Source organism: Maniola hyperantus, chromosome 10 (genome assembly GCF_902806685.2).
Source record: "Maniola hyperantus chromosome 10, iAphHyp1.2, whole genome shotgun sequence".
Lineage (NCBI taxonomy): Eukaryota > Metazoa > Arthropoda > Insecta > Lepidoptera > Nymphalidae > Maniola > Maniola hyperantus.
The window spans coordinates 13066772-13079316 of record NC_048545.1 but is presented as its reverse complement, the minus strand read 5'-3'; the positions used below and the strand labels follow the sequence as shown (position 1 = coordinate 13079316).

At 43.4% G+C, this 12545-nt stretch overlaps 1 protein-coding gene across 16 annotated transcripts in view; it reads right to left on the bottom strand.

The window, feature by feature from the left end:
* Positions 1–1114: 1114 nt before the first annotated feature.
* mask (multiple ankyrin repeats single KH domain) overlaps positions 1115–12545 on the bottom strand; it is a 61007-nt gene continuing 49576 nt past the window's right edge. For 14 of the 16 annotated variants that reach the window (XM_069501252.1, XM_069501240.1, XM_069501244.1 and 11 more), the window contains 15 exons: positions 11236–11364; positions 10459–10608; positions 9125–9281; positions 8620–8743; positions 8206–8387; positions 7725–7862; positions 6783–6869; positions 6319–6468; positions 5700–5826; positions 5303–5388; positions 4634–4810; positions 3728–3829; positions 3315–3524; positions 2589–2753; positions 1115–1631 (listed from right to left, as the gene is read on the bottom strand). In XM_069501252.1, coding sequence (XP_069357353.1) covers positions 1605–1631; positions 2589–2753; positions 3315–3524; positions 3728–3829; positions 4634–4810; positions 5303–5388; positions 5700–5826; positions 6319–6468; positions 6783–6869; positions 7725–7862; positions 8206–8387; positions 8620–8743; positions 9125–9281; positions 10459–10608; positions 11236–11364 — 2011 coding nt within the window. In that variant the 3' untranslated portion in view covers positions 1115–1604. The remainder of the gene's footprint in view (positions 1632–2588; positions 2754–3314; positions 3525–3727; positions 3830–4633; positions 4811–5302; positions 5389–5699; positions 5827–6318; positions 6469–6782; positions 6870–7724; positions 7863–8205; positions 8388–8619; positions 8744–9124; positions 9282–10458; positions 10609–11235; positions 11365–12545) is intronic. The other 2 variants (XM_069501242.1, XM_069501255.1) reach the window with 1 other exon arrangement.

The window sequence follows — 12545 nt, the reverse complement described above, 5'->3', positions numbered from 1 at the left end:
AGTAACAAAGAAAATGATGCGAATACTCTAAAATTAAGTTGTGGTCAGAATCAGCACCATTGTTATCTATGCAGGCATAAAGTCTCTTTCCAACTGAAACTTAAGTCTGAGCAAAGTCGAAGTACGCTTTATATATCTCAGCCCTCGTCTTCTTGAGCCGACAGTCACCAATACGGACATCCTAAAAGCCGCAACCGCGAATGCTCGATGGGTATCCTCGTGCAGCTCCTCGTTCGTGCAGATGGTAGGGAAGTCTAAGGGATAGGGCAAATCTCAGCCCTAATTCCACGAGTAGGTCATCTAAAGACTGCTCAAGGCAACACGCACGTTTCGCAGTGAAAAGTTTTGGCCCTAAAAACTTAGTCAAGGTTTAATTTAGGAGTTTTCCGTCTTCTAGAAAGGTTGCAGAACGACGCCCATTTATTTCACCAAGACATGCAGTCGAGAATCGATTTTGATGAAACTCCTACTAGGCATTTCTCTCAGCTAAAGACAGTAGACACAGTTCACGACAGTTAGGGAACTTCTAATAAAACGTCGAGGCCTCGACGTTTTGTCAGTGGCAGACGTCAAATGTTAGTATTATGCGTAAAAAATGAGTTCTCACGCGCCATTTTAACTTTGTGTCAAGTTTCATGTTAAAAGTACAGAGGTGAACCGTACTTTTGACATGACAGTTGACCCATAGTTAAAATGGCGCGTGAGAAATAATTTTGTACGGAATATACATTTGACGCAAGTAAGCCATTTCAGGTCAACATAGTCTAATATTTGACATAATATCGTCGATTTCGTATCAAACTGAGAGCTCCCTCACTCTAGTTCACTCTGCTATAAATGTAAGGAGTAAGTAGCACTGCAGTTTTAGAACTACTATAGTTTTGTCCCAATAAGGATGCGTTTCCAATGAAGATTTAGCGGAGCGGAGACGACGATGATGATGAGATGATGTGATAATTCTATCACAACATCTCAATAATTTATTTACTCTAAACGTCTCCGCTCAGCTCCGCTTCAGTGGAAACGCATACTAAACCGTCATTATTAGCATTTGAATAGGGTAATATTAATACTAATCTGTTATGTGAAGGCCCTATTCAAGAACACACTCAGAACAATTTTATTAACGGTTTATTTGCCTAGAACTTACCGCGCATGCTGCATTATCATATTCGAGACACAGCGAGTCCTCGGTAATAATTTACTTATAAATATACACATTACCCAAATAAACCTAATGAAAATAATAATAATAATCATTGAAAAAAAAGAATCAGGCGGTATTAATAATAACACCAAAGGTTACAGTGCATCAATATATGATATTTAATCTTTACAAGCGGATTTTCAATACACCATACTCTGCGCATCACGCGTCAAAATCAATATCGTATTATGCGGTAATATAATATGTGTAAAATATGAACTGCGCGACGCAACATAGGCTCCGGAATCACATTCCCCAAGCGCTACTCGCACGAAGGTCTCCATAGGACATTTCTCTATTATGTATATAATCTGTATAATATATCTTTCTCACTAGTATCTACACCATTTCCAAGGGTTACAATTATATATAATCCTCGTGGCAGCGGCGCCGCGCTCTAGTGGCTCCACTTGCTCCAGGCTTGCTGCCGAAACAAAAACATCCACTCAGTACAAAATTACTTCTCACGCGCCATTTTAACTCTACGGGTCAACTGTCATGTCAAAAGTACGGTTCACACTTTGACATGACACAATGTAAAATGGCGCGTGAGAAGTAACTTTTTACGCGTTATATCGATTTACATTCAATCAAAGAAATAATGTGGTCACATAGGACTTAAAATATACTCAAACTAGATGATGCCCGCAACTTCGTCTGCGTGGATTTAGGTTTTAGAAATCCCATGGGAACTCAAAGAAGTACTGATAAAAGTAGCCTATGTCCTTCCTCGCATGCAAGCTATCGCTGTACTAAATTTCATCAAAATTGGTTGAACGGATGGGCCGTGAAAGGCTGGCAGACAGACAGACAGACAGACAGACGGACAGACAGACGGACAGACGGACGGACGGACGGACGGACGGACGGACACACTTTCGCATTTATAATATTAGTATGGATAACTAGTTGTCAGTTTCTTGCGGTTCGCAATCTGCAGCCATTTACAGTACGCGGCCGAAAGTAATGTAAATCGGCCTCTATAAATACATTTCGGCTTTGAAGAGCGTTGTCTCTGTCACTCATACCTATATGACGATTTGTCGTTGTTTGAAAGTTAGTTTCCTAGGGATTAAAAAAAAATTGATGATTGATTGATAGATGCCCGCTACTACTTCTACTATGTCTACTATATTCGTACTATAACTACTATTCGTATTTTTTTTTTTTTTTTTTTTATTCAGATACAAGTTAGCCCTTGACTGCATTCTCACCTGGTGGTAAGTGATGATGCAGTCTAAGATGATAGCGGGCTAACCTGGAAGGGGTATGGCAGTTCTACACGGCATCGTACCGGAACGCTAAATCGCTTGGCGGCACGGCTTTGCTGGTAGGGTGAAGAAGGGTTCGTATGAAGAAGTGATCAAGGTATTGCTGGTACCTGTTTGTCAGCGGCGTGGTGCGGCGCGTGCGGCTGCTCCCAGTGGTGCTGTTCGGTGGGCGGCAGGTAGTGCAGCGGCAGCGCGTGGATCATGGACAGCGCCGCCGCCGCGCCGCCGCCCGCCGCGCCGTACGCGCCCTCGCCCATGCCCGGCCCCGGCTGTTGCTGCAACACACGCCCCACGACACGTCAGCACCCGTTCCCAATAGCGAGCAAACGAGCAGGCGAGCCCATGATAACCGCCGCCCATGAACATTTGCAACATGTCAATCCACCCCTTCAAATAACTCCATGTTCTAAATCTAATGATAATACCGCTGAAGAGTTGGTTTCAGTTTGCGTTGCGTGCGTGGAAAAAGATTAGTCCGGTGTCAGTGGAAACGCGGAACAGCTTGGCACCACGATCGCGGACCAGTAAGTGATGAGAGGATCTGGCGAGGCGCACGAGCGTCATAGTGAAAACTGCCCCCAGAAAGGGGAGAAAGCATAAGGGATAAGGCAGAGAGAAAGAATTTGTAGGAAGTCACTAAGATGAGAAACACGTCAAAGTGCCACCCTCCCGCGATTTAGCGCATATAACCGAAAGGTAGGGGGGCCATGGGAGGTGAAAGGTTGTAGTTATCCGTTGTCTGCCGGCTCTCGTCTACCATTGGTAGTCACATCGCAGTAGCTTGCGCGCTCCTCCTCCTCGCCCCAGCCGCCCACAGCGTTCACGTCGGACTGTACCTGGTATCTGTCGTGGTCGGTGCGGTGGTGGTGGTGCGCGTGGTGCCAGTCGTCGGGCGCGGTGAGCTTCCACGCGCGCTCCGTGCCGATGGGCCGCGGCTTGCGCTCCTCCTCCTCGCCCCAGCCGCCCACAGCGCCCACGTTGCCCACACCGCCCATGTTCACGTTCATACCCACGCCGCGCTCCAGCAGCGATTGCAACTCGATACCCTGTAATCATTTAGTACAGAATACTTTAAATAGGAATAGAGATGTAACTTTACAATAGATCAACAAGTATGCTGTTGATTACTTTCAAATAAACAAAAAAAATAAAAAAAATAACGGAGCACATAAGGACGTGCAGTTTTCGCAGCTCTACAAATAAATGAAAGTCAAAATGATTATTTATGAGAGCAGCATTAGTGCATTACCTGATAAGGCATATGTGGTGGCGGCATCTTGGGTGCACTCTGTTGGTAGGACACGAGGAGCGAGCTGAGGTTGGCGGCGGTGTTGCTGCCTCCGAACATTTGCTGTGGAATTATGATACATCACTAAAAATGCGAAAGTGTATTTGTTTGTTAGTTTGTCCTTCAATCACGCCGCAATGGAGCAACGGATCGACGTGATTTTTTGCATGGATAATGGATATCGTTGAAGACCGAGAGTGACAACAGTATAACCCTGTGGTTATACTGTTGTTTACAAATGCATGACGTCAGAGCACAGATAATCTATCGGCCAAACATGGCCGACAGTGTTTTCACCTGTCTAAGAAAAATATTTTTTTAAATTAAAGTTTTACGGTTTTTAGGGCGCAAAAAAATATAGTGTTAATTTTTTTGATATAATAGGACAAATATTAACCATTTAAGACCAACTTAAAAAAATTGTCAAGTAGCCTATTGGGAATATGCATAATTACTTCTTTATCTACTTAATATACCTCATATCTTAAAATCCTAATTAAGAAATCAAAATGTGTAACATATTGGCCTACTTTATTCACTTATATCTATGATATTAAAAAAATTCATTATAACACTGTTTTGATAGGTAATATCTTGCAAAATAATGAATTGAAATTTTTTTTTTTGTGGATTAAAACCGTGCAATGCCTGTGTATAAGCCGCCATTTTAGTGACGTCAGCACTAAACTGAAGTTTCGAGCTGATGGTATATTTTATTTTGGCTGACGTCAAAATGACGTCATTTCGATGTTAATGAGACATGGTTCCAGCGCATAGCAATTTGCGGGACTTATATCGCACATCAGATCATCCGCAACCATCGGGAGATGAAATGGAATATGTTGAAGGTTACGAGTGGAAGCTCACCTGTGCGGCGTGCTTGTGCTGCGGCTGCTGCTGCTGCTGCTGCTGCATCATGGGGTGGCGCTGCGCGAAGTCAGGCGCGCGCGGGTTGAGGCGCGACACGCCCTCCGCCCCCACGTAGCCCAGCCCCATCGCCACGCCCGACACGCCGCCCGCGTGCCCAGCCATGCCCACTTGTTGCTACAAACACAATATTAAGGGGCTTGAATTTTTTTTTTTTAAATCTGATACAAGTTAGCCCTTGACTGTAATCTCACCTGATGGTAAGTGATGATGCAGTCTAAGATGATAGCGGGCTAACCTGGAAGGGGTATGACAGTTTTTATTAAACCCATACCCCTTTGGTTTCTACACGGCATCGTACCGGAACGCTTAATCGCTTGGCGGCACGGCTTTGCCGGTAGGGTGGTAACTAGCCACGGCCGAAGCCTCCCACCAGACCAGACCAGAAATTTAGAAATTATAAAATTCCAAACCCCTGCCAGGAATCGAACCCGGGACCTCCCACTAATAAGACCACAGCGCTCACCACTGCGCCAGGGAGGTCGTAATTTATATGAAGTTCGAGCTGTCTTAGCACGACCCGTGCAATTGGGTTGAAATATCGACAAATAAAAACATTAAATAAATCGTTTTATGTATCCATTATCTACATTAAAATACCAGACATACCATCATGTGTCCGTTTCTGGAGTTGTCTTGGTACATAGGTCCATTCCGAGACAGTCCGCTCATGTCCATTGTGTTTACATTGTTGCCTGAAAAACATTTTATATACTCTTCAATTTCCTGAATATACTATGTTATTGTGTACAGATTAAAAAATATATATGTTTTAACTATGTGAAAGCATAACGAGATTTTTTCCGTATGATTTTGTTATGATAAGTACATAGAGGATATTGGTGCGTTTCTACTAAAAACATAATATATCTCACACATTATTACAGAAATCCTGAAAACCACAGACGCAGACATTTTGCTTACTAATTAAATGCGTACCAAACTTCTGCGCACTTCGAATAAATCCTTTTTAGGCTATGTCCAGCAGTGGAGGTGGGATACTCACCTATAGGCATCGGGTGGTGGTAGGGCGGGGGAGGAGGTGGAGGAGGCGTGGAGCCGTGCGAGGACGTCCGCGAGCACGGCGAGCAGCCGCCACCGCCGCGGTAGCCCGGCGCTTTGCTGGCGTCCACCTGATACATAAAAAACACTTATTGTACTAAGGCCATTACGGACGCGCGAACTGGGTCATAAATCATTACGATCAAGGGTTGCCGTTCAGCCACAGGTAGTAGATGGAGGTAAAAAGTATGGGCACTTTTTATAACCTGTTATAGACTATCGACAAATCCTTTTGTTGCTGTTACACACCACACCAGAGCATCGAGTACCAGTTCCATAAGGCCTATAAGTGCGAGCGAGAGATCCGATAAAAATGATTTAGGACCCAGTTCGCACGTTCGTAATGGCCCTACTATAATATCGTAAGCTACCTTTTAGGTAGGGGGTTTATTACTGCGTATTAAACAATGTAAAGGCAATTATTCCGACTGGAATTAATTTGTATCATCCCACTTCTGAACTGACTTGACACATGATTACTTTTGGAGTTATGATGATGATCTAAATTAGTATTTCTGTGATGATGATAAGCTCAACCATGACGGGTAAAGGCGGAGACACACCTGCGGCGGGAGCGGGTCGACGTTGTGCTCGGCGGAGCCCCACACGGCGGCGGCGCCGACGGTCAGGTCGTTGAACAGCGAGTACTCCTGCGCACCGCCTCCACCGCCGCCGCTGCTGTTGCCGCCCGAGCAGGCGCTCGTGTTCACCTGCTGGTGATAAAACTGGTAAATAAAATGCTAAAAATTGGTAAATAAAAGTCTGTCTGTCTGTCTACTAGCTTTTCACGGCCCAACCGTTCAACCGATTTTGATGAAATTTGGTACAGAGTTAGCTTATATCCCGGGGAAGGACTTATGCTACTTTTCATCCGGGAAAATTGATGAGTCCCCACGGGATTTTTAAAACACCTAAATCCACGCGTACGAACTCGCGCGCATCAGTTATTGTATTTTGTTATAGCGGCGGCGTTAAATCAGTTAAACGGATGGGCATGATGTAACGTGAATCCAAACACTAGACGTACCTGTGGCGCAGTGTTAATGTGGAGGGCTGAAGAGGTATTCACTGGGATGTCTTCATTACTCCATGAGCTTGAGTTATCTGGGCTTAGCTGAAAACAAAAACAGTTTATGAAAGCTTTACAAAATAACAGAACAATAACAGACGTAGTTTCGATTTTGGAAAAGCTCTCATATTACTACATAATTACATATTTGGTCAAGTATAACTTGTGCCAATTAGAATCGAAAATGGTGGTGTCAATAATAATTCCTTCTCACTTACATATTATACCTGTGCCTGTGTAATGTGTATCAACATTATTAATCGATAGACGTCCACTGCTGGACTAACAGCCGCACTCAGAGTCGCTTTTTTCCCAGATACAAGTTAGCCCTTGACTGCAATCTCACCTGGTGGTAAGTGGTGGTGGTGGCTTAATCGTTACTTAAGGCATTAATTAGTTTGGGTAAGGAATGCCTTACGATTAAACGACTCTGAGTGCGGCTGTAAGTCTCTTGTTGGGGCTTCCACACGCCACGGCCAAATTCAGCGGCTCCCTGTCACTTGTGATGTCTGTCCACCTAGTGAGGGGCTTTCCAATGTTGCGCTTTCCAGAGCGAGATCGCCATTCTGGCAGCTTGGGACCCCAACGCTTACCGTTTTTTCCACTTCAGCTTCGCAACCCGTTTAGCTATGTCGGTTACTCAGGTGTTTCTACGGATTTTCTTATTTCCTGTGTAAAGTCCATACTTCCATACTAATATTATAAATGCGAAAGTGTGTCTGTCTGTATGTCTGCTAGCTTTTCACGGCCCAACCGTTGAACCGATTTTCATGAAATTTGATATAGAGTTAGCTTACATCCCGGGGACGGACATAAGCTACTTTTTATCCCAGAAAATGAAAGATTAAAAAATTTAAATCCACGCGGACGAAGTCTCGAGCATCATCTAGTATAATATACCTGCAGCGCGTCAGGGTGCGGGCGCGGCACTCGGGGCTCGTCGTCGAGTTTGTGTAGCGCGTGCGCGGGCGGCGACTCGCGCGCCTTGAGCGGCGACGCGCCGCCGCCGCTCGACGCGTTGCTGCCGCTCGGCACCACCTGTATCACATTATACGCCTGTCAGTCTATCATGCTGATATGCGAGTTTTGAGGATGCGCGCCACTATGGCACCCGTGTACGACAGGGACGCCGCAGGGCTCTGCAAGTGGCAGTGCTCAGTACTACCACAGAGTAAGGGTATATTTGTATTACACACAGAGGTTCGACAAAGGCGTCTAGCAGAGCAATCGTGGTGTAAGTGTACTGCTCATCTTACTTGCAAAGAAGCGACCGGAACTGGCCGGCTGGCTATGTAGTTGTGGTGGGCCTTATGTGTGGGTTATCGCGGTTGACATTTACCGGACTACTGTATCCGTCTTTATACTGTGTGGTACTGCATACCTGCGGCACGGGTCTGGGCTTGGTGTCGACGGATGGGGTGGCGGTGAGCTTGGCGGCGAAGGTGTGGCTGCGCGCGCCGCCCACTATGGCGCCCGTGTACGACAGCGACGCTGCGGAGCTCTTCAGCGCGCCGCTGCTGGACGTGGCAGTGCTCGGTACTCGTTTTTCGGGTAGGATTATAGCTGAAAGGTAGTATTGGTAAAGGTAGGTATTTGTATTTGTTTTTTCGATTTAGACTTATACAAGCGCTTACAAAAGTTAAATCGGCATAATAAAATACAATAATAAAGTGTATGAGCATAGAATCTAGATAATACTAGTTATCATGCTTATTTTTAATTTACAATAACATTTCAATTAGTTGGTGCAAAGTCCAGGAGTTGTTGCGTGTCGGTGAGGTAGTTTGGTACTCACGGTGCGCGTGCAGACGCGGCGCGGGCGGCCGCGGCTGCGGGTGCGGCTTGGCGACCGCTCGCGCGGGCGGCGTCGCGCGACTGGGTGTCACGCTGCTGCTCACCACCACGCTCACGCTGCTCGTCTGCAATATTGTAACATCACTATTAATGTTATTCCTCTAAACGGGCTATCAAAATGTTTCTACGAATCTTACAGCAAGAACCAGCTGAGAGCAAAAATGTGTACCTAGATAGTAATTCAAATCTTGTTTTCGAAAGAAGCGTAGCAAAACTTATGCCGACCGTTCCAGCTAAAGTTTTGTCACGCGTGTTTGGCTTAATATACAATTTCGCGGTAGAGCGCGCTGCAACTTAACTAGCCGTGTTCTTCGTGGCGTGTGCGGAGTGGAGTGATTGTGGTGAGTTGTTCGTGTGCCGCTGCATGCAGCGCAGCGGGTAATGGTGTCAGTGCCGCCACCTGCTTATACATGAGCAAAATAACCACGGCTCCTGAGGTGGGCTACCTTGGCGGTGGGCTGCTTGGGTTTGGGCGCGTGCTGCGGCGGCGCCTGCGCGGGCGGCAGCTTGGCGCGCGGCAGCAGCTGCGCGATGTCGGCCTCGGGATCCCGGATCATCGCCGCGATCAGGTTCGCTGCTTGCTTCGTCGCTTCCGATCCGCCCCTGTGCGACAACAAAACGGTAGTGTAAACGGTGACCGATCAATTGACAAAAAACAAATGACAAAGTTTCATTTCCCAAACAAATTTTGCCAAAATTATGAATCGTTTTATGATCGTTATAAAACTTATGTTTCTACAAATAATTCACTTGATAAAACAAATTACCAGACAAATTTTTATTTTATAAAATATCATTTGACAAACAATTGATTCCTTTAATCGTGTTAATTAGTAAAACAATATATCGCACTTTTTTTTAAGAGAGACCGCTTACTATAATGGGGGGTCTCTTTCCACCCAGAAAAAAGGAGCCCCGCGAAGCGGGGCTCCGTCGACGGGCCCCGGTCGACGAGAAGAGACCACCACTATGGTGGGGGTCTCTTTCCTCCCTCCCGCTCCCACCATCAAGAGCGAGCGAAGCGAGCTCGGGACTTGGGGCACTCCGACTCGGAACGGTTAGGTTAGAAGGGAATGGCGGTGTCTGTAAGACCCCGCCATCTCCTTCGTGGGTTTTTTTTTTTCACATCCAGAAAAAAGGAGCCCCATGATATTATTGCTGCGTTGCATAGGGGTTTGCATATGTATGCAAAACAGACTTTTTGTGTATTTTTTGCTAATTAGTTATTTTATCAAATAATAAATTTATCATCTATTATTTTGTAAAACCGCGAATTTGAAATAATAAATTTTTAAATGATATTTTAACATTCAGCAAATTTGCAAAGTAAAACATTTGTGAATAAAATATTTGTCAAATGATCTTTTGTAAAATGATATGTTTGCGGTATACGACGTTTGTGATTTGATTAGTTTTTCAAAAGTTTTTGGTGAACTGATAATTTGTCATACGTTTTTTGTCATTCATTAGTGAACCAGTGTAAACATTTGTGAATTTTTTTAACATTTGTTTATAACAAGTATTTTAAACATGTTTTTAATAAACAAAAGTTGATTTAAAACTGTCTTATAAACCATCTTCCAAAAAGGTGGGGGTTCTCAATTCAGTGGGTTTTTTCCTATGAATGTACACAGATTTCTCCGAGGTTTCTGCAGCGCTTTGCAATTTTTCATATTGCTACATTCGTTGTGAGCGTCAGCCAATCAATCAGAAGTGAGTGCAATCAACTATGGTGGTAGGCCTAGGCTTTAGTAGTGATACTATGGAAGAGGTGACTCACTTGATGGTGATGATGCGCTCGCCTTGACCCTTGACCTGCTTGTCGACCTCGATGTGCGCGCCGGTGGCGGAGCGGATAGCGTTGATGTTGCTGCCCGCGCGCCCGATCACGCGCGATATGGCGTGCGCCGCTACGGACACTTTCTTGCAACTGTTGGGACAAATATTTACTTACTTAACCAGTGTTTAAGTTTTTGTGGTATAACCAGTTATAAATGCGAAAGTGTGTTTGTTTGTTGGTTCATCGGTTTGTTGGTTTGTCCTTCAATCAAGTCGCATCGGTGCAACAGATTGACGTGATTTTTTGCATGGATTTTTTGCATAAAGACCTGGAGAGTGACATAGGCTACTTTTTATCCCAGAAAATCAAAGGGTTCTCACGGGATTTTAAAAACCCGATAAAAATTACCACCCATATTATAAAACGCAAAAACGCCGAAGTGTTTGTCTGTTGGCTTGTCCTTCAATCACGTCGCAACGGGGCAACGCAATCGAAGTGATTTTTGTATTGATATAGTTAAAGACCTAGAGAGTGACTTAGGATACTTTTCATCCCGGGAAATCAATGGATTCTTTTTCTACGGGATTTTGGATAACTAAAATCCACGCGAACGACGACAAAATGAATAAAAATAATGACAAGTTCATTTTCAAACTATGCAAAATATTATGTATATTAAGTATTAAGTGTACTGTAGTTATCGTGAAAACGCTCTAATTTCTTACATCAAACAGGCATTTTATCTAGTTTTTTAGTTTGTGATTTAAGACGCCTTACCCTGGTTCAAGTGTAGAGATGGCCTGCACGCTGGACTTGCGTACAACCTCCTTCCACCCCTCTTCGCGTCTCGAGCCTCCTCCGCCGCCGCCGCTTTTCGGTGACGTGCTCTTCGTGTCGCCCTCCCATCTGCACATACGTTACAATTGGGTATTTGACTCCAATTAATTTATTACTTTTTATAAACTAGGACAAAAATAATGACGTAAACTGAAAAAACTAATTAAATCGATCAAATAACAAAAAAGTTATACGCATTTAAATATTTCTGATTAGACAGAGATAGCGATATAGCATTATGACGTCACACCTTACTAATGCCATAGTAGCTTCGTGCGGTTTCATACAAATTTTCGTTTTGCGAGAAAGGGATAGAAGACCCTTCCACTCCAAAATGCCTGTAACTTTGTAAATCTTTGTTGGATTTTAATATTTTTTTCAGCGTACGTCATTATTTTTATCCTAGTTTATAATAAAGTAATATTTATCAAATTAAAAAATTGGAAAATACCCAATTACATAATTATAGCAACAGGTCGAGATGGCAATCGGGCGGGGGGACACCCCGCACACCGGCTGTCCCGCACCGGATTAGCACGGGGGCTGCACGGGTGTGCGAGGCGTCCCCACCCCGATTGCCATCTCGACATTTCGCGAACCATATAATTAACAACTTTGCCTATCTGGAGTTTTATATCTGTTTGTTAACTAATCATAAATTATTAAGTTTTAAAGTCTACATGTAATAAACAACTAACTAAACTAAACTATCAGCTGGTTAAGTCTTGAAAATAATATAATATAAGACACATTTTTATTTATGCCCAAAACCTAATTTCATATGAAAACTAAATTGTCTGTCTACATGTCTATTGTAACAATAATATTAAGTATATACATTTCCAAATATTATGTATCAAATTAATGCATTTGATAAAATCTTATTCTAAGCATTTGTAAACGCAAACTATAGTTAATTAGAAACATGCATTAAAGTAAAAATATATATATCTATTTTAGAACATGCTCCGTCATTACAATATTAGTAAATTGTTCTTTAACAGAATAAAACCCATTGCTGTATGAATCTAAAACCCAGTGCATTGGAATATTTTTAAAAATAAACACGCTTTTTCTTTCATTATTTTAAAAATCATGTCTATTTTGAGAAAATCAATATGTACAGAATAGTAAAACAACCAATTTCTATTCTATTCTATTCAATTGAAACATTTTTTATGAAAGAAGCGACATAAATTAATTAATAAATTAAGGGATTTAAGACCTAAATATTAAGTCTTCATAGTTCA